The sequence below is a fragment of the Borostomias antarcticus genome, assembly GCF_949987555.1.
Source record: "Borostomias antarcticus genome assembly, chromosome: 24".
Classification (NCBI taxonomy): Eukaryota; Metazoa; Chordata; class Actinopteri; order Stomiiformes; family Stomiidae; genus Borostomias; species Borostomias antarcticus.
The window spans coordinates 16,812,063-16,834,156 of record NC_140257.1 but is presented as its reverse complement, the minus strand read 5'-3'; the positions used below and the strand labels follow the sequence as shown (position 1 = coordinate 16,834,156).

Below are 22,094 nucleotides of genomic sequence, written 5' to 3'. Positions count from 1 at the left end.
TGGGGTGAGAGTTAGAGTGAGTTTAAATGTCTGGGGTGAGAGTTAGAGTGAGCTGATATGTCTGGGGTGAGAGTTAGAGTGAGCTGATATGTCTGGAGTGAGAGTTAGAGTGAGTTGATATGTAAGGGTGAGAGTTAGAGTGAGCTGATATGTCTGGAGTGAGAGTTAGAGTGAGTTGATATGTAAGGGTGAGAGTTAGAGTGAGTTGATATGTCTGGGGTGAGAGTTAGAGTGAGCTGATATGTCTGGGGTGAGAGTTAGAGTGAGCTGATATGTCTGGGGTGAGAGTTAGAGTGAGCTGATATGTCTGGGGTGAGAGTTAGAGTGAGCTGATATGTCTGGGGTGAGAGTTAGAGTGAGTTGATATGTCTGGGGTGAGAGTTAGAGTGAGTTGATATGTCTGAGGTGAGAGTTAGAGTGAGTTGATATGTCTGGGGTGAGAGTTAGAGTGAGTGATCAATCTACCAGCACCTTGCTGGATGTGAGCGCATCGTGGTGCCAGGAGCAAGATGGCATTCTGGAATGATGCTCTTTAATAGCAAAGTGGTGTGACAAGTGGTTCAGAATGAAAGAGAAACTCTTTAAACACTCTAAAAACAGCATGTAATGCACAAAGTATTTATTAAGAGTGGACTGGGGGTGTCTAGTTAACTTCAGAGACCAGACTTGGCCCTGGCCGCCCTGTGGACAGCTGGAGACAGCCTGTGAGACAGATTAGTCATCATTGACAAGGTGTCTGATTGGCTTGATTAATCTAAGGCAGAGCATGTTTTAGAAAAAAAGGAACAGGCATTTAATAATACGACATCACACTGTTTTCTCGGGTAGTTTGGCTGTTAGCTCTATTGTCAGTATGCAAAGACTGCAAAAACCACACCTGTGAGTATCGTATCTGTTTTGTATCACATTTTACACAATTAGAGGTGTTAAAAGAGTTCTTGGCAAGTCGAAATTGCAGGTTCTAGAAGAGGGATTCTAGAACAGTTGATTATAACAAGTTAGAGCCTCAGATCTTGTCGAGACAGAACCGTGAAGAGTTCTAAGAGTTAACCGGGAAAAGCTGTGACAGACGGCAGAAACACCAACATGGAAGCAGATCTGGGTATGAGTAATACACTATTCTGAATGATTATTTCAAGTGTTGTAGTTTGTAAAGGTCTGTTTTTGCCAAGTTGTTTCCCTGTCCCCCTCCTGTCACTTTCTTCTCAAAGAACATGCAACACTCTTCGTCACGGCAGCTCCGGCTAGGCCTCCACTTCCTCTACATCATTTTCGTTTAGACGGTCGGAAAACCCAGAACAGCTGTTGAGAATATTCATGTTTTCAGCAGGAAATAAAGTATCTCTGTATCGTTATGTAAGATGCTCTAACCATTCCCTGTGATCTTCATATCCCACGTCAAATCATAGAGTAAACAATTGCAGACGTGCGTTGCTTCAGTTAGAGCCTCGGATGCACTAGAAGACTTTCACAATCTTAACAGATTATGACATGACTGGGAGTATAACTACACTAGACGACTGGCTTCTGATGATTTTTGTATGACAACTGAAAAACTGGGTATCGCACATTTAACGACTGCACCAGGTGATGGATCATACACTATACGACTTGTCACTCCAACTGAAGCCAACTGAACGTACCAAACTCTCATCTAAACACTCGCGAGAGTTTGCAGAGTAAACAAACATGGATGCCGCAGATCTAGAGGCTTTTGCCATAACTGGATCAACACTTCTTCCCTTCCTGTACACCAATACACTCACAGAGCTCTCCGTTCACTCCTCCCTTCTCTGTTCCTCATTATTATTCTTATTTTGCGCTATTTTTTTCCTGTATCCGGCCTCCTCTGATTTCATTGGCTATTGACGATAGGCATTCACAGTCAATCAATCAATCAATCAAAGCTTTATTTGTATAGCGCATTTCATACCCAGAGGCAACACAATGCGCTTTACAGAGAACAAGGGAGGTGGGCATACGACCCACTCTCTACATATTCCAGAGGGAAGTAAAAAAAACAGTAATCACCCGGGGTGATGAGTTTACACTACACGATTGCATCCAGAATCTTCTCAAAAATATCAAACATGTTTGATATGCTCCGACTCGCTCCGACTCAGATTGGGAGAAGTCTGTTCTCATCATACACTTGTCGATTTAAATCTGTACCCCTCATACACTTACAGATTTCTGTGCCAAATTGCCACTCCGACTACCCACAACTAGGACAGAGGACAGACAGGCAGGATTGTGAATCGTGTATAAAACCGGGCATAATATATTGTAGTGTATCCTCAGCTTGAGTGCATGATGACAAAAGGCGGGTTTTGAAGGCATTCCTCTGCATGGCGGATGGGTGTACAGACGATGCAAGAGCACCACGACTGAGTGGGTCGATGTCTGCATGCTTGCGTTTGGTCTGCCAAGTCCCTCAATGAGAACCAGAGACAGGATGTGCGTCTTATTGACAGCATTGTAGTGTCAGAAAAAAAGCAATGCTTTCACTGACATACAGATCACGGGGAGGGTGCCCTCAGAGCAGGAGAGAGATACAAGAGCGTGTCTCTAATTCAGCCTGGATTGATTTGATTTGACATGTTTGAGCCTCTCGTCCTCTACTGTGAAGGGTCAGTGCTATAGGGCTGGGCATCAGAAACCGGTTCCAAAACCAGTTCCAACTTGGAACTGGTTCTCGATGCCCATCCCTAGTGTTGACCCTTCACAGTTCAGGCTCAAACATGTCAAATTGAATCAACCAGAATTGCGCAATCCAAAATTCCCGTTCCAAAGGAATCGTCAACGTTATGGAATCGTTAAGGAATCGTTAATGTTAATTTAGATTCTGCTTATCTAGTTAATTAGTACTGCTTACATAGTTAGTAGAAGTCAGTTGTGAACATGAATAAGACTTGTTTTAAGTTTTTTTTATATATATATATATATATACAATGTTCTTCTGTGAAATAAGCATGTGACCTGTCTTGACCCCACCCCTCAAAGAACTAGAATCGAGAATCGTTAAGAGCCGGAATCGAAAAGCATATTCGGAAGCCATAATCAGTCCGGCCAATCAGCGCTCCCGGTATCCGGCCCGGCCAATCAGCGCTCCCGGTATCCGGCCTGGCCAATCAGCTCACCGTTGCAGTTGAAGCCGGGCTCCTTGTGGCACTTCTTAGAACATCCGTCTCCGTCCAGCAGGTTGCCGTCGTCGCACTCCTCTGTCCTGCAAAGACGGAGAGAAACGGATCATGATCGTGCGAACGCCCTGGGCACCACGCCCGCGAGAACGCCTCTCCCAGCACGACGCATCCGCCCGGGGGCCGCGGGGGGCCCAGACTGACCCCTGGAGGCGCGCGTCTCCACAGTATGCTGCCCCGTGGATGTAGTGGAGAGATGGGGACGGTTCACTCAGGACGGAGTCCGCCTCCACCCGCACCCAGTAGCGGTAGCGCCCGCCCCGCGCCACGTCACTGCAACACAGGTACACACCACACAACACCGTCACGACACCACACAACACCGTCACAACACAGGTACACACCACACAACACCGTCACGACACAGGTACACACCACACAACACCGTCACGACACAGGTACACAACAACGTCACGACACAGGTACACACCACACAACACCGTCACGACACAGGTACACACCACACAACACCGTCACAACACAGGTACACACCACACAACACCGTCACAACAGGTACACACCACACAACACCGTCACAACAGGTACACACCACACAACACCGTCACAACACAGGTACACACCACACAACACCGTCACAACACAGGTACACACCACACAACACCGTCACAACAGGTACACACCACACAACACTGTCACAACACAGGTACACACCACACAACACCGTCACAACAGGTACACACCACACAACACCGTCACGACACAGGTACACACCACACAACACAGGTACACACCACACAACACCGTCACAACACAGGTACACACCACACAACACCGTCACAACACAGGTACACACCACACAACAGGTACACACCACACAACACCGTCACAACACAGGTACAAACCACACAACACCGTCACGACACAGGTACACACAACACCGTCACAACACAGGTACACACCACACAACACCGTCACCACACAGGTACACACAACACAACACCGTCACGACACAGGTACACACCACACAACACCGTCACGACACAGGTACACACCACACAACACCGTCACAACACAGGTACACACCACACAACACCGTCACCACACAGGTACACACCACACAACACCGTCACGACACAGGTACACACCACACAACACCGTCACGACACAGGTACACACCATACAACACTGTCACCACACAGGTACACAGAGTGTGTCTACCGGGCAGTGAGAGCTGGTGACCTTACAGGGCAGGTCTGCTCTTAACCCTGACCCCCTGCTCCCGGCCTATCCACCTGTTTTCGAGGCTATTAAAAGCGCCCTGCTTGACTTCCCAGCTCCGCTTGATCAAGCGGGCGTCTGCTGGCCCACGGTGAAGAACGCCCCGGCAGAACACATCTTCCTCCCTCTCTCTCCCACCCTCTCTCTCTCACTCTCTCTATCTCCCTCTCTATCTCTCTCTCTCCCTCTCTCTCCATCTCCCTCTCTCTCTCTCTCTACCTCTCTCTATATCTTCCTCTCTCTCTCCCTCTCTCTCTCCATCTCCCTCTCTCTATCTCTCTCTCTACTGTATCTCTCTCTCCATCTCCCTCCCCCTCCCCCTCTCCATCTCCCTCCCTCCTCTCTCCCTCTGGTCTATCTCCCCCTGGTGTCCTTTCTCTGGTCTCTCTCTCTCTGGTCTCTCTCTCTGGTCTCCTCTCTCCCTCTGGTCTCTCTCTCTCTCTGGTCTCTCTCTCTCTGGTCTCTCTCTCTCTCTGGTCTCTCCCTCTGGTCTCTCTCTCTCTCTGGTCTCTCTCTCTCTCTGGTCTTATCAACTATGGATCGCCCTTAAAAGCTTGAGTCTCTATCCCATTCTAGGAGAGGAAGCTTCTCTGGGGGCCATGCTGTGTCTCTATAAAACGCATTGTGTTGTGTGTGAGATGCACTATACAAATAAAGTTTGATTTGATTTGATCTGTGTCCGGCCATACAGCCCCAAACCGAATGAGTGATGTTTGGTTTCATGAAGTAAAATCTGTCAAATACCCATCCATGGAACAGATCAGGCACAACTCTTTTATCAGCCTTTTTCTCTGTGTGCGTGTGTGCGTGTGTGTGTGTGCGTGTGTGTGTGTATGTGTGTGTGTGTGCGTGGAGAGGACTAGTGCAGGGTCATCTTATAGGGCACCTCTTGGTGGCAGTAGACTCACAGTCTCAATGTTTGGGTTTTATTTACTGCCCCGTACTGGTTGTCTCTCTCTTTCCCCCTCAGACCAACCCTAACTCCGTGTCTGTTCTCTCTCTCCTGTTCTACCCCCCTCCTTCCTCCTGGGACTAAAAAAACGCCAGGAAGTGTTTTGGTAGAATGCCCTTGAAGTCGATTTGTATCATCATCTTTTGCTAAGAGCCATACTGAACATATTTAGTTCTCCGTTGTAAAATCCCGAACTAAATCACTACGGAATGATGGTATATTAGAATCCGGTGGCCATGACAACCGCTATTGTTTGATCACCACAGCTGACATAAATCTTCTGCTCGTCTGATTGGCTGCGGAGCGTGTAGTAAATCTGTGTCTGCACTTCAGAGGGCTGCCTGGAACCCATGAACGGAATGTGTTTCTCAGACTTCCAGAATGTTCCAATATACATCTTTAAACTTGTCAGTCTCCACATCACCTGTCGGTGAACGATAGCTCAGCCTGCCGGGGGGGTTTCTGGGGGAAGGGAGGCTGCCGTTCCACCCGGTAGGCCAGCGGCTGGCAGCTGGAGCAGAGGGGGTTTCTGGGGCCCGAGGAGAGCAAGATGGCGTCTATCTCCATCTTCTCGTCGAAGGTGTAGAGTTTGACGGCGGAGACCTTCCTGTGTGTGCTGAGGCGCAGCGTGAGGGGCGTGTCGCAGAACACGTCTTGCGGGCCCAGGTGGAGAGGCTCGCCCGCGTCCGTGAGCAGCACCAGGTTGGCGATGGCCTGCTTCTCTGTGGGGAACATGGAGGCAGATCAGGTGACTCTGTAGACTGACTCTGTACTGACTCTGTGGACTGACTCTGTAGACTGACTCTGTACTGACTCTGTGGACTGACTCTGAAAACCGACCAGACTGACTAGACTGACTCTGTAGACTGAATCTGTAGACTGACTCTGTAGACTGACTAGACTGACTAGACTGAATCTGTAGACTGACTAGACTGACTCTGTAGACTGACTATGTGGGCTGAATGTAGACTGACTGTAGACTGACTCTGTAGACTGACTCTGTGGGCTGAATGTAGACTGACTGTAGACTTGCTCTATGGACTGACTCTGTGGAATAACTATGGGGACTGACTCTGTAGACCGACTCTGAAGACTGAGTATATAGGCTGAGTATGTAGACTTACACTGGACTGACTTTGTAGACTGACTCTGTAGATTGACTCTGTAGACTGACTAGACTCGACTCTGTAGACTGACTCTGTAGAGTGTAGACTGACTGTAGACTTACTCTGTGGACTGACTCTGTAGACTGGCTAGACTAACCGTAGATATACTCTGTTGACTGATTCTGTAGACTGACTATGTGGACTAAATCTGTAGACTGACTCTGCAGACTGACTCTGTGGGAGATCTACCCCATACCTGACAAACGTGCTGGAGATCGTACAGTCAATGGAACAAAGAAGCATTCAAACATGTAGAACCAGTGCAAACCTCCGTTTCAAAGTCCGGGGAGACCAGATTAAAACTAGCGCTAACTCGATGATCTCAGGTATGTTTGTGCACGGACGCCCCAAAACGCCATCCGAAGAGTTCCAATGGGAGCGTGAGGTTTGAGGCGGTCCTACCTATATGGGCTGAATGTAGACTGACTGTAGACTGACTCTGTAGACTGGATCTGTGGGCTGCATGTAGACTGACTGTAGACTGACTGTAGACTGACTGTAGACTGGATCTGTGGGCTGAATGTAGACTGACCGTAGACTGACTATGTATGTAGACTGACTATGTAGACTGTCTATGTAGACTGACTATGTAGACTGACTATGTAGACTGCCTATGTAGACTGACTATGTAGACTGACTATGTAGACTGAATGTAGACTGACTGTAGACTGGCTCTATGGAATGGAGTGGAATAACTATGGGGACAGCGTGAGGTTTGAGGCGGTCCTACCGGTGGAGATGTAGGTGACCCAGACGGTGAGGCGGCGTGGGACGACGGGGTGGAGGAAGCGCAGGGTGAGGACGCAGCCCTCCGCCTCGGGACACGGGGACGACACGTTGGCGTCGTACAGGCTGAGCTCGGGGCTCCACGCCTGCAGACTGGGCTCACATGGCTGGTCTACATCCGGAGGGCCTGGACACACGCACGCGCACGCATGCACGCACACACACATGCGCACACACATGCGCACGCACACACACATGCGCACACACATACGCACGCACACACACATGCACACACACACACACATGGTAAATGGACTGCACTTATATAGCGCTTTTATCCAAAGCTCTTTACAATGAACACCTCTCATTCACCCATTCACACACACACATTCACACACCAATGGCCTCTCATTCACCCATTCACACACACACATTCACACACCAATGGCGGCAGCTGCCATGCAAGTTGCTAGCCTGCACAAGTGTCTCTCTCATCAGACGTTTCGTTCGTAAGGAGACAACAATATTGGAGTTTATTCAGGTATCATAATGTTATGTGTGGCTCACATTAACTCATTGCCTAATGGATATGCTTTGTTTTCCATCAATTTAACGTGAAGCGAAGAACTTAATACGCTTTGCAATTTGCTTGCTAGCACTAGCTAACATGCAGCTAACGTTATCCTAGCACTAACGTTGTTAGTCATGTCAGAGAACAGATGAACAAGTATAGCTGTTCTCAGCAGTGAGTCCAAACTGTATATGGATACGTTTGTAAAGAGATTTGCTGCACAGCATAGCATCATTTATTTGTGAAAACGACTTATTGTATTCTGCTGAAAAGGTTCATGCTGTCTGCACTGCGATAATCTAGTCTACAGTTTCTTCTGTCAGACTGTCTGACGGAAGAATCTATAGAACAGAATACTTACTGTATTGTTCAAAGATGAGGCTTAATTTTTATATTTAGCCGGTCCTACAAATCCCAAATAACTGGGAAATACTGTAAATGCATGCCAAAAAATGCTTGGGTCTCAGGAGGTTAAAGGGGTAGTTCAGATTTTTTGACAAAGAGCCTCATTTTCCCTGTGATGAACATGATTAATGAGACCATGTTCAGATCATGTCTGCTGATCAGACAGATCAATATTTATTAAATGTAGGACATGATAAATTGGCCACTTACATTTTGGCCACCCTAAAATATCTGCTTGCCACCCCTTTGCCACTCTAAGTATAAATCACTAGAATCGCCACTGCACATACATACACACACACACACACACACACACACACACACACACACAGATACACACACGCACACACAGGGCTGGAGAAGGCAAATGCCCAGGGCCTCCAGCCTCAGTTCTAAACCATAAAAGTGTTAACGTTCTCGTTGAATAAAGTACGTTCTCATTGAATAAAGTACGTTCTCATTGAATAAAGTACGTTCTCATTGAATAAAGTACGTTCTCATTAAATAAAGTACATTAAATAAAGTATCTTCTCGTTGAATAAAGTACGTTCTCATTGAATAAAGTACGTTCTCATTGAATAAAGTACGTTCTCATTAAATAAAGTACATTAAATAAAGTATGTTCTCGTTGAATAAAGTACGTTCTCATTGAATAAAGTACGTTCTCATTAAATAAAGTACATTAAATAAAGTATGTTCTCGTTGAATAAAGTATGTTCTCGTTGAATAAAGTACATTCTCGTTGAATAAAGTACGTTCTCATTGAATAAAGTATGTTCTCATTGAATAAAGTATGTTCTCGTTGAATAAAGTACATTCTCGTTGAATAAAGTATGTTCTCATTGAATAAAGTACGTTCTCATTGAATAAAGTACGTTCTCATTGAATAAAGTATGTTCTCATTGAATAAAGTACATTCTCATTGAATAAAGTACGTTCTCATTGAATAAAGTACGTTCTCATTGAATAAAGTACGTTCTCATTGAATAAAGTATGTTCTCATTGAATAAAGTACGTTCTTGTTGAATAAAGTACGTTCTCATTGAATAAAGTATGTTCTCAATGAATAAAGTACGTTGTCATTGAATAAAGTATGTTTTAATTGAATAAAGTATGTTCTCGTTGAATAAAGTACGTTCTCATTGAATAAAGTATGTTCTCATTGAATAAAGTACGTTTTCATTTAATAAAGTACATTCTCACTGAATAAAGTACGTTCTCATTGAATAAAGTACGTTCTCATTAAATAAAGTACGTTCTCATTGAATAAAGTACGTGTCAGTGATCACACAACCCTGCTTTCCGGGAGCCCGCCCCCCCGATTTGATTGGCTGAGGCCCCAAGTGCGTCACTGCTGCTGATGACAGCCTGAAGTGACGGCCTAACGTTACATAACGATGGAATGATTGCGCCTCAGTCTTTATTGCTTGATGGGGGGTAGGGTTGATTTCAAAACAGGGCCTCCACAGAACATTTTTCCCAGGGCCTCCAAAGGTCCAGAGCCAGCCCTGCACACACACACACACACACACACACACACACACACACACACACACCTCAAGGTTGCGCTGGGCTGAAAGTCTTTCTGATATTTTCACCCAACACGGTTCCTCACATGTGGGGATTTTTGCAGCGTAAACGCCAGCACGCCAAGTCAACCCATAAAACCCAACCGGGTCGGTGAGCGGAGAAGAGACGGTTCTGCACAGTGATGGTTGTATCAGATGGTGGCCAACGGCCCCCAGAGGAACGCTCTCCACACCGCCCAGATCTTAGCGGATCATCCTTCCTGCTTTCAGCAGCTTAACTCTGTCATGGCTGCCCGCCCCCCCCCCCCCCCCCCCCCCGCCCACCCATCTCTCCTCTGTCTGAGGGCAACAGTCGCCCCGGTCTGGGGGTCCGTGCTCGGGTTGCAGCGGGGAGGGGAGAGCGAGGAGATCCAGGGGAAGATAGCTTTCCGTGGAAAAAAAATGGTTGTAAAATTATAGTGACTAAAAAACGAAATGCTTTATCATGTGACTCTCTTCTTCATGCACTTTCTCTTTGTTTTCAAGACAAGTCACTGTTTTCTAGACACGAGTAGGTTTGTGTGCTTGTGTAGGTTCTGAGAAAATGTATAATTTCATGACATCTATATATCCCATGAATGTATGCTTCATCCGTCTTAATAGTCTTAATAGATCACAAGCTCTGCTGGAAAGCTCACATAAAATATCGGTGCTCCAAGATCGCTAGAAGCATTGGAATATTGTGTAAAACCAGAAACATCCTGAATCAGATTACATTACACACTCTGTATTGTGCACTTATTGTTCCGTATCTGTTATATTGTGTTGAAGTCTGGGGGAATACCTATAAAAGTACCTTACAAAAGAGCAATAAGGATAGTACAGCAGGCTGGGTATGGAGAGCACACCAAGCATCTGTTTGTAAAGTCTCGTACCTTGAAATTCATGGACTTGGTGAAATTTAAAACTGCTCAAATTATGTTTAAGGCCTGTAATAATAGATTACCAAGCAATATCCAAAACCTGTTCATGGGTAGACAAGGTGGAGGGGAAGTTAACCTGTTCATGGGTAGACAAGGTGGAGGGGAACCAATATCCCAAACCTGTTCATGGGTAGACAAGGTGGAGGGGAACTTAATCTAGAACATCCTAGTGTCCGTACTACTCTTAAAAGCAGATGTGTCTTAGCTTGTGAGTAACCCTCTGGAATGGTCTTGATGTGGAAACAAAAATGAGCAATAATGTTGATACATTTAAACGCAGTTACAAACAATCGTTTATGGACATGTACGCGGGACTCGTAAGTTGATTTTGTTTAGAATGTGATTTATTTTTGTAATTAGTGTTGATTTATTTTTACTATTTATTTCTAGGTTTGTGGGCGCGCACACACACACAAGTTGTTAATTGATTTAAATTGTAAGGAGGGGTTAGGACAAGATAAGCTTTTGCCTCCTTCTGCCCCTTCTCGAACTTATCATTTTGTATTTTATAGAGACTAGGCGATATCCTTGTATATAGAAACTTTCAGTTTATTTTTTTATTGTGTTTTTATGTTTTGATTGTTCCAGATAAATAAAGATCAAATCAAATCAAATAGGTAATTTGGATAGTATGCATTTAAATAGGTAACGACAATGACACAAAATAGCTAACGACATCTAATAGGACATTAAATTGATGACCTTAGAAGCTTCACCTGGCTTCTCCTAGGCCTCAGCGCTAACCCCAGCGGTGTTCAGTGAGGTTCCTCTTAATCGGCCGTACCGTGTCTCCCTGCTATAAACACAGTCCACCAACACCTGGTTTACACATGGAGCAGGTAACAGGACTCCCACATCCATCACCCCCGTCATGAATCACAACATGGCGCTGACCGGCCCTCAGACTGGACGGCTCCCTGAGACAGTGGATTCCTCTCCGCTGGCTAACGCTGTAATAGTCTTGATCATCATTATAGCCCCGCAGCCACAGCCCCCCCCCCCCCCTCTCTCTCTCTCTCTCCGGCTCTCCGTCTTCAAAGCATACATTCCTACAGAGGATTTCCTCATATTTGGGTAGAATTTCCCCTTCCAAAACCTTCTCTCTTTTTTTTCCGCATCATGTCAGAGACTGCGGGCTTCTCCAAAACTGCAAGAATCTTGATTGGAATAATAAGTAACATGTGTTTGTGAAGCTTAACGTTTCAAAGCACTACAGGATACGCATCTTTTTTTTATGACAGTTGAGTGCTGGCCAGCGCCCAACATTACCCAAAGTTGAGGTTCTGCCAAGAACCCTGTTCTCTCTATGGCCAAAACAAGAGTTCTTTATCCTGGCAATTATGATTTAATGATTTTCTCATTTTTCTTCCAGGAGGTTTTATCCTTGCATGCACCTTTCTAACAAGAAAACAGGGGATCCTCCAAATTGAGAAGCAGAAATGAAATGTTTTGGTCTATGTTGGGATGTGTGATGTATGTAAGGGATAACATATGGCCAGCCGGTGATGATTGAAAAATAAGAGCCCGACTGTGTTCGGAAACGGTTTCGTAACGCGCTGAAAGGCTCTTATTTTTCGAGGCTACTTACCAACAACATTAATACACAGAGACAAAATATTGATTAAAATATATTTAGTTTTGCTCATTATAAATTCATGTTTATCACACTAGCAACGCTTGGTTCAGTCTTCCTGGGCAATATTGACGTTTTCCAGAAGCCAACTGTCATGTTTAGAATGTTCAGCAGCTTTCAGACGACCTCCAACTGTCGCCCATAGACATATAATGTGTTGCCTTTGGCAACGGTGATTATTGCTCCAAGCCTGTGAATTATCAAGAAATAATTAACCGGTAGAATGTGCGATTGTCCATTCAGAACCGAGTATTTCAGAAAGCCGTGCAATCTGTACCATTCAATGTGAAATGTGACCGTAGCTTAAGATAATCAACTTTCCCCATCCAAGTGTGTAAGGTAACTACCAGATAAGATGGATGAGTGAAGGAAGTGTGCTGTGTGTGGATGTGGCTGTGCCTGTATCTATCCGGAGCCCCTAGAGACAGATCCAGTATCAGCTGAATGCGCTTACCGACGGCCTCCTCAGGGGTCCAGTAGCCGGACGCGTCGCAGACGCGGGGGGAGGTGGCTTCAGAGGCGTACTGGTGGAACACGCCGTCACCTTCACAGTCCCCACAATTCACTCGCTCCACCTGGGGAGAACTGACAGGATTGACCTCAGGGTTAGGACAAGGTTAGGACTGCTGGGACTGTTCTGGTGGTTCCCTTGTACTGGAACCAACCTCTGGTGGAACAAATGTGATGTTTTCGCCCCAGATCTGAAGAGGACCTTCAGCATAACACAGCAGAAACATGTGTTATCTTCAGCCTTATAAAGAGGTGCTAACGCTAACCGTAGTCTTTGCTTGGATTCAAATAGAATTAGCATGTATTTATCGTTAACATTAGGAGAACTCTGTTAGAACGTTCTATGTTAGAAACCTCTACTGTATGTTAGAGCTCTCTGTTAGTATCCTCTATATTAGAACTCTCTAGGTTAGAATCCTCTATCTTAGAACCCTCTATGTTAGAACCCTTAATGCTAGAATCCTCTACGTTAGAATCCTGTTAGAACTCTCTTTGTTAGAATCCTCTGTGTTAGAACCCTCTATGTTAGAACCCTCTATGTTAGAACCCTCTATGTTAGAACTCTCTTTATTGGAACCCTCTGTGTTAGAACCCTCAATGTTAGAACCCTCTATGTTAGAACGGTCTATGTTAGCAACAGAACTTTTCCCACCTTTGGTGAAGTGGCCCCCTCACAGGTGGCAGCCAATGAATGGAGACGGAGTCCGAGCTCTGTCCAATCACCATGGGAGGGAGGGGGATGGGCGTGGGCCTGCGATCGGTCAGCCAGTTCTGGTAGACCAGGTCTATATAGCAGTGCATCCTGGACACTTGGTTCGGCGTGAAATGGTTGGTGCAGTTATCGTCTGCAAACAAAACAAACCTACTAGAAGCCAAAATCTTAGCATTGGAATGCAATTCTATTACTTCCACTAGCTGTACATAGAGCCCCTGCTCCAGCTAGCTCACCTGTGTAGCTCATGTAGTTGCTGAAGGGTGTGTCATGGTAGAAAGCGACCCCACACGTGTCGTTGACGGACCCCGGGTCGCGGCAGGCCTTGGACTTGGGCGTGGGGGCCGTGTCCTCGCACAGATCCCCCGTCTCCATGGAGGGCGTGGTCTCCCGGCACGGGTCGTCGCAGGACTCGCGTTCGCTCACCCCCTTGAAGACGTGGTACAGTCCGAAGATGTGGCCCATCTCGTGGATCATGGTGTTGTTGTGGCCCACCGTGCCGAAGTAGGCGGGGTTGAGGACCATCCCTCCTGGGAGGGGGAGAGAGGGGAGAGAGAGGGGTGAGGGGAGAGAGAGGGGGGAGGAGAGAGAGAGGGGTGAGGGGGAGGGGAGAGGGGTGAGGGGAGAGAGAGGGGTGAGGGAGAGAGAGGGGGGAAGGGAGAGAGAGGGGGGAGGGGAGAGAGAGGGGTGAGGGGAGAGAGAGGGGGGAGAGGGGTGAGGGGGGGAGAGGGGTGAGGGGAGAGAGAGGGGGGAGGGGGGAGAGAGGTGTTAGGGGAGAGAGAGGGGTGAGGGGAGGGAGAGGGGGGAGGGGAGAGAGAGGGGTGAGGGGTGAGGGGGAGGGGAGAGGAGTTAGGGGAGAGAGAGGGGGGAGGGGGAGAGAGGGGGGAGGGGAGAGAGAGGGGAGGGGGGAGAGAGGGGGGAGGGGGAGGGGAGAGAGAGGGGGGAGGGGAGAGAGAGGGGGGAGGGGAGAGAGAGTGGGGAGGGGGGAGAGAGGGGAGAGAGAGTGGGGAGGGGGGAGAGAGGGGTGAGGGGAGAGAGAGTGGGGAGGGGGGAGAGAGGTGTGAGGGGGGAGAGAGGGGGGAGGGGAGAGAGAGTGGGGAGGAGAGAGAGAGGGGTGAGGGGGAGGGGAGAGGGGTGAGGAGAGAGAGAGGGGTGAGGGGAGAGAGAGGGGTGAGGGGAGGGAGAGGGGGGAGGAGAGAGAGAGGGGTGAGGGGGAGGGGAGAGGGGTGAGGAGAGAGAGAGGGGTGAGGGGAGAGAGAGGGGTGAGGGGGAGGGAGAGGGGGGAGGGGGGAGAGAGGGGGGAGGGGAGAGAGAACAGGAGGCTTGAACGTCAGTCCTCAGCAGCTGTGTTTGTGTCTACAGACAGGGGGTTTAACCACAAACGCCACTGTCAGAAGCAGCAGCCGTGTGTGTGTGTGTGTGTGTGTGTGTGTGTGTGTGTGTGTCCAGGCCTGCTCTACAGCAGCTCCACATACACTAGATACCCCTGTGACCATTTAGGTTAAATAAGTCTTCAAGTATTCAAGCATGTTGTTGGACAACCCTTCAACATAGCGTGGTGGCATTAGGTTTATAACATACTAATGCTAGAAAAAGCCTAAACGATTAAACATTTATAATCACTTAAAAAAATAGGCAAACCTTCAGAGCTCAACCTAGGGGGGCAACCACACTGACACCATACTACCGCGCGCACTCATTTTGGGGCAGTAGAAACTGGGGAAATAGAGACAAATTCTAGTAATTTACAAATTAGGAACATGGCTCAATTTGTCAATTGCATAATGGCCCATTTACAGCAGCGCCTGTAAACAATGACAGATGGAGAATACAACCTTGAATCAGCATTAGTCTCTTTTCAAGACCAAGCTGCAGACTGCAGGTCAGTCAGACCATCACACCAGACCACCAGCTAACAACGCTGCGCTGGAGAACGAGCCGTATGAATCAGCTGATGCTGCAGAAGCACTGCATTCTCGCTGTAGCAACGCAGAGAGACCTACAGGACCGAGCAAGGCAGAGAGACCTACAGGACAGATCAGAGAGACCTACAGGACAGATCAGAGAGACCCACAGGACAGATCAGAGAGACCTACAGGACAGAGCAGAGAGACCTACAGGACCGAGCAAGGCAGAGAGACCTACAGGACAGAGCAGAGAGACCTACAGGACAGAGCAGAGAGACCTACAGGACAGATCAGAGAGACCTACAGGACAGATCAGAGAGACCTACAGGACAGAGCAGAGAGACCTACAGGACAGATCAGAGAGACCTACAGGACAGAGCAGAGAGACCTACAGGACAGAGCAGAGAGACCTACAGGACAGATCAGAGACACCTACAGGACAGAGCAGAGAGACCTACAGGACAGATCAGAGAGACCCACAGGACAGATCAGAGAGACCCACAGGACAGAGCAGAGAGACCTACAGGACAGATCAGAGAGACCCACAGGACAGAGCAGAGACCTACAGGACAGATCAGAGAGACCTACAGGACATATCAGAGAGACCTACAGGACAGATCAGAGAGACCTACAGGACAGATCAGAGAGACCTACAGGACAGATCAGAGACCTACAGGACAGAGCAGACAGACCTACAGGACAGATCAGACAGACCTACAGGACAGAGCAGAGAGACCTACAGGACAGAGCAGACAGACCTACAGGACAGATCAGACAGACCTACAGGACAGAGCAGAGAGACCTACAGGACAGATCAGAGAGACCTACAGGACAGATCAGAGAGACCTACAGGACAGATCAGAGAGACCTACAGGACAGATCAGAGAGACCTACAGGACAGAGCAGAGAGACCTACAGGACAGAGCAGACAGACCTACAGGACAGAGCAGACAGACCTACAGGACAGATCAGAGAGACCTACAGGACAGATCAGAGAGACCTACAGGACAGAGGAGAGAGACCTACAGGACAGAGGAGAGAGACCTACAGGACAGAGCAGAGAGACCTACAGGACAGATCAGACAGACCTACAGGACAGAGCAGAGAGACCTACAGGGCAGATCAGAGAGACCTACAGGACAGATCAGACAGACCTACAGGACAGAGCAGAGAGACCTACAGGACAGAGCAGACAGACCTACAGGACAGAGCAGAGAGACCTACAGGACAGAGCAGACAGACCTACAGGACAGAGCAGAGAGACCTACAGGACAGATCAGACAGACCTACAGGACAGAGCAGAAAGACCTACAGGACAGATCAGAGAGACCTACAGGACAGATCAGAGACACCTACAGGACAGAGCAGAGAGACCTACAGGACAGAGCAGAGAGACCTACAGGACAGATCAGAGATCAGATCAGTGAGACCTACAGGACAGAGCAGAGAGACCTACAGGACAGATCAGAGATCAGATCAGAGAGACCTACAGGACAGAGCAGAGAGACCTACAGGACAGATCGGAGACACCTACAGGACAGAGCAGACAGACCTACAGGACAGAGCAGAGAGACCTACGGGCCTCCGGCTGGTCAGAGCAGGCCTTGCAGCAGACCCTTGTTGACGTAGCCGGGGCCCGGGGAGGAAGAAAGCCCGTCTGTGCTGGAATGCGCTCCATCCCTGGGGTCCGTAATGAATGTGCCAGGAGGTGAAGGCAGAACCGGAGGGAGCACACACAACAAACCCTGATTGAACCCAGAATAATACCTTCAAGTCTTTCTCCCCCTCCGGCCAAAGCACTTTCCCCGTGATTTAAAGCCACCCAGCGGATACGAGCACACAAAAGAATAGAGCATAATTTACACTTAGGTTGACTGCAAACAGCGCACCCTGCTCACTGGACCCTGGACCCAGCTCTGGAGGTGTGATCCTGGCCGTGGCGCTACGCAAACACGCCGTTAGTCCAAGCAAATGAGGAAAACCCGGAGCGCGTCAGGTAAAATGAGGATTTATGCGTTAAGCGCTGGGATTTCGGGCAGCAAACATTTTTAATGAGTCCTCAAACATGGTGCAAACACACTGGCACGCATCTGGAGAGGGGAACGGGGCGCTAGGCTGCCTTGGTTGTGTTTGGTTGTTGTTGGGTTGTTGTTTGGTTGTTGTTGGGTTGTTCTTGGGTTGTTCTTGGGTTGTTGTTGGGTTGTTGTTGGGTTGTTGTTGGGTTGTTCTTGGGTTGTTGTTGGGTTGTTGTTGGGTTGTTGTTGGGTTGTTATTGGGTTGTTGTTGGGTTGTTGTTGGGTTGTCTTCGCTGTGAAAAGGCTTAATGATCGGGAGGTATATCCATGCATGCTCAAGAGTTTTCCTTTCTACCCAAGAGAGCCTCATTAATCTGGTTACAGTTTAAACTGACGGAACAGAGGGGGGGGGGGAGATAGGGGAGAGAGGGAAAGAGAGAGAGAGGGAAAGAGAGAGAGAAGGAGAGGGGAGAGAGAGATAGGGGAGAGAGGGAGTGAGAGAGGGGAGAGAGGGAGAGAGAGAGGGAGAGAAGGGAAGATAGAGGGGGTGAGAGAGAGAGAGAGAGAGTTGGACAGACAATGAAGAGAGTATCCCTCATTTATCAAAGGCGCGCAGATCTGGGCGCAGATCCGAGTGAAGAAATAACGGTGCAACAGTGTTCACGTGTGATCAATCAAACATCCGGACGCCGCCAATCCCATCGTATGAATGATTGGGTGGTGCAGATGAAAACAATCATTATTTAAAGATCACACCCCTACATATTCTGGCCTCGCCCCTGGAGTTTACGGCATGGAGATGCAAAGTACGGCAAGACTAGACATTTCACAGAATCTCGTCCAATAGCAACTCTTCGATCTCCATGGAAAGATCCCAGAAAACCATCTCTCATTTTATTTTAAGGGGTAGTTCACACCGAGTTTCACAAAAATCCGTTTGGTAGTTTTTGAGTTATCATAGTCCAAAAAATGAATGGAAGTGAATGGGCAGTCCGGCTGTGTTTGGGCGACCCGTGGACCCGACCTGTGATTCGGATCCACTCCAAAATGTAATGGGTTCTAAGTTGGAACATAGTACACCCTTCCACCGAGTTTCAGGAAAATCGGTCCAGTAGTTTCTGCGTAATCCTGCTAACAAACGCACACACACACACACACACACACACGCGCACGCAAGCCACCGAAAACATAACCTCTCACCCTGCACTGTCCCTGGGGCGGAGGTAATAATAAAAATAATAATAATAATAATAATAATAATAATAAAACATTATTTTACCTTCCATGCAGAAAAATCTATCATTGTGACAATAAATTACCAAGAAGCAAAATCTCAAATTAGAGCTAACACCTGTGTGAATTTTAAATATCCTATTTCAACCAGGCCTATAGGAAGTGGTAGGTCAGGTTAATAGCCTAGCTCGCTCGCCCTCTCCTCTCACCTCAGCTGAATGGTGAGACAGGGTGAGCATACTGCAGGTCTCTAGCTCGCTCGCCCGCTCCTCTCACCTCAGCTGAATGGTGAGACAGGATGAGCATACTGCAGGTCTCTAGCTCGCTCGCCCACTCCTCTCACCTCAGCATACTGCAGGTCTCTAGCTCGCTCGCCTTCTCCTCTCCCCTCAGCATACTGCAGGTCTCTAGCTCGCTCGCCCTCTCCTCTCACCGGTGTTCCAGAGAGCATGGCATTACCCACATGATGCCTGTCAACACTGTAAATACGTGACTGAAGTCTACCCTTCGCTTTTCCTTTGTTAATTTTGATTGCTAGTAATTATGTCACCAGTACATTGGACGATTGGTGTAAGATTAATTTTGCTTTCAGTTTAAAACTTGTAAGATTGCATAATATAGGCTCAAAAATGAAAGAGAAATTACTCTTACACCAAAAGCCTGTTAACGCTGCTAACAGCAAACGGAAAATACCCATTTATGTTAGGGGTATATTGTTATTTTATTTTTATTTATTTGATTTGATTTGATTTATTATTATTTATATATTTATATATATGACACATAGAAGAGGCCTTTACAAAAGAGAATATTTTGCCAGAGGCTAGGCATATTTTACAGTGATGAATATGCGTCAGTGCTTAGATGCCAGTCAGAATCAGTCTCATGATTCTCAAACGTGCTACACGAGCGGAGACTTGACATGAGATTGGGTCACAGCCTCCGCTCACGTCCAGATTGATAAATGCCGAACCTGGCGTGGAAACGTCCGTCCTGCCGTGCGCTGGCTCAGTTAACGAGGGTCTAGGGCCGTTGTGTCTATAGGCAATTACAAATCTGAGCTGACAAAAATGACCTGTGGAGTTCCCCAAGGCTCCATCCTGGGGCCTCTTCTGTTCAACATTTACATGCTCCCACTAACTCAAATTATGGATAACAACAAAATATGTTACCATAGCTATGCAGATGACACACAAATTTATATCACTATATCACCAGGAGACTATAATCCCAAACAAACGCTGAGTAAGTGCATTCAACAAATCAATGATTGGATGTGCCAGAACTTTCTCCAACTAAACAAAAATAAAACTGAAGTAATTGTCTTTGGAGCCAAAGAAGAACGATTAAAAGTCAGTGCTCAACTTCAATCAGTAATGCTAAAAACCACAAACGAAGCCAGAAATCTTGGTGTAGTCATGGACTCAGACCTGAATTTCAACAGCCACATTAAGTCAATTACAAAGTCAGCCTACTATCACCTGAAGAATATATCAAGGATCAAAGGATTTATGTCCCAGAAGGATTTGGAAAAACTTGTCCATGCGTTTATCTTCAGTAGACTTGACTACTGTAACGGCATGTATACAGGTCTCTCTAAAAAATCGATCAGACAGCTGCAGCTGATTCAGAATGCTGCTGCTCGAGTCCTCACTAAGACTAAGAAAGTGGAGCATATCACACCAGTACTAAGGTCTTTACACTGGCTTCCTGTCTGTCAAAGAATTGACTTTAAAATACTGCTGTTGGTTTATAAAGCACTGAATGGTCTAGGGCCAAAATATATTTCTGATCTGCTCATATGCTATGAACCATCCAGACCCCTCAGATCGTCTGGCACAGGTCTGCTTTCTGTCCCCAGAGTTAAAACAAAACATGGAGAAGCAGCATTCAGTTTTTATGCTCCACATATCTGGAACAAACTTCCAGAAAACTGCAGGTCTGCTGCAACTCTTGGTTCTTTTAAAACAAGCCTGAAGACTTTTCTTTTTGCCACTGCTTTCTAAGAGGAGCTATGTTTATCAGTATACTGCACTGTAACTTTTATTCCTGTATTCTATTTGTCCTGCTTTTTGTTTAAATGTCTATAATGACTTGCTTTTTGTTTTAATGCTTTTAATTTGTCCTGCCTTTTGTTTTAAATGTCTATAATGTCTTGCTTTTTGTTTTAATGCTTTTAATGTCTCATGTAAAGCACCTTGAATTGCCCTGTGGCTGAAATGTGCTATATAAATAAACTTGCCTTGCCTTGCCTCAGAGGGTGAAGAGAGAGGATGATCAGTTAACGAGGGTCAGAGGTCAGAGTGTGAAGAGAGAGGATGATCAGTAAACGAGGGTCAGAGGTCAGAGTGTGAGGAGAGAGGATGATCAGTTAACGAGGGTCAGAGGGTGAGGAGAGAGGATGATCAGTTAACGAGGGTCAGAGTGAGAGGATGAACATCTTGTCTGGTGCTCTCCCTGTTTTCTATTGGTGTTTTCAATTGTTCTTTTATGGAAAAGTAATAAAAAATCTTATTGTAATGAATGTGAATGAGAAAGATGGAGGATGATATGAAAAAAAGAAACTGATACTTTACCCATGGACCTACAGTAGACCCACCTCTTTAACTATAGACCTACAGTAGACCCACTTCTTTAACTATAGACCTACAGAAGACCCACTTCTTTAACTATAGACCTACAGTAGACCCACTTCTTTAACTATAGACCTACAGAAGACCCACTTCTTTAACTATAGACCTACAGTAGACCCACTTCTTTAACTATAGACCTACAGTAGACCCACTTCTTTAACTATAGACCTACAGTAGACCCACTTCTTTAACTATAGACCTACAGTAGACCCACCTCTTTAACTATAGACCTACAGTAGACCCAATTATTTAACCATAGACCTACAGTAGACCCAATTATTTAACCATAGACCTACAGTAGACCCACTTCTTTAACTATAGACCTACAGTAGACCCAATTATTTAACCATAGACCTACAGTAGACCCAATTATTTAACCATAGACCTACAGTAGACCCACTTCTTTAACTATAGACCCACAGTAGACTCACTTCTTTAACTATAGACCTACAGTAGACCCAATTATTTAACTATAGACCTACAGTAGACCCAATTATTTAACCATGGACCCACAGTAGACCCACTTCTTTAACTATAGACCTACAGTAGACCCAATTATTTAACTATAGACCTACAGTAGACCCACTTCTTTATCCATGGACCCACAGTAGACCCACCTCTTTATACGTGGACCCACTTGTGTAGTGACCGCTACACTCCTGCAGAGGTGCAGGTTCAGGACAGGGACATGTGGGACGGGG

General features: G+C 46.8%; 1 protein-coding gene across 1 annotated transcript in view; it reads right to left on the bottom strand.

The window, feature by feature from the left end:
* pappa2 (pappalysin 2) overlaps positions 1 to 22,094 on the bottom strand; it is a gene marked incomplete at its 5' end in the record, with an annotated part of 67,220 nt that overhangs the window by 22,993 nt on the left and 22,133 nt on the right. The window contains 7 exons of the mRNA XM_084458339.1: positions 3,141 to 3,226; positions 3,345 to 3,473; positions 5,816 to 6,113; positions 7,288 to 7,470; positions 12,838 to 12,968; positions 13,546 to 13,738; positions 13,842 to 14,135. Of these exons, the coding sequence (XP_084314465.1) occupies positions 3,141 to 3,226; positions 3,345 to 3,473; positions 5,816 to 6,113; positions 7,288 to 7,470; positions 12,838 to 12,968; positions 13,546 to 13,738; positions 13,842 to 14,135 (1,314 nt within the window). The remainder of the gene's footprint in view (positions 1 to 3,140; positions 3,227 to 3,344; positions 3,474 to 5,815; positions 6,114 to 7,287; positions 7,471 to 12,837; positions 12,969 to 13,545; positions 13,739 to 13,841; positions 14,136 to 22,094) is intronic.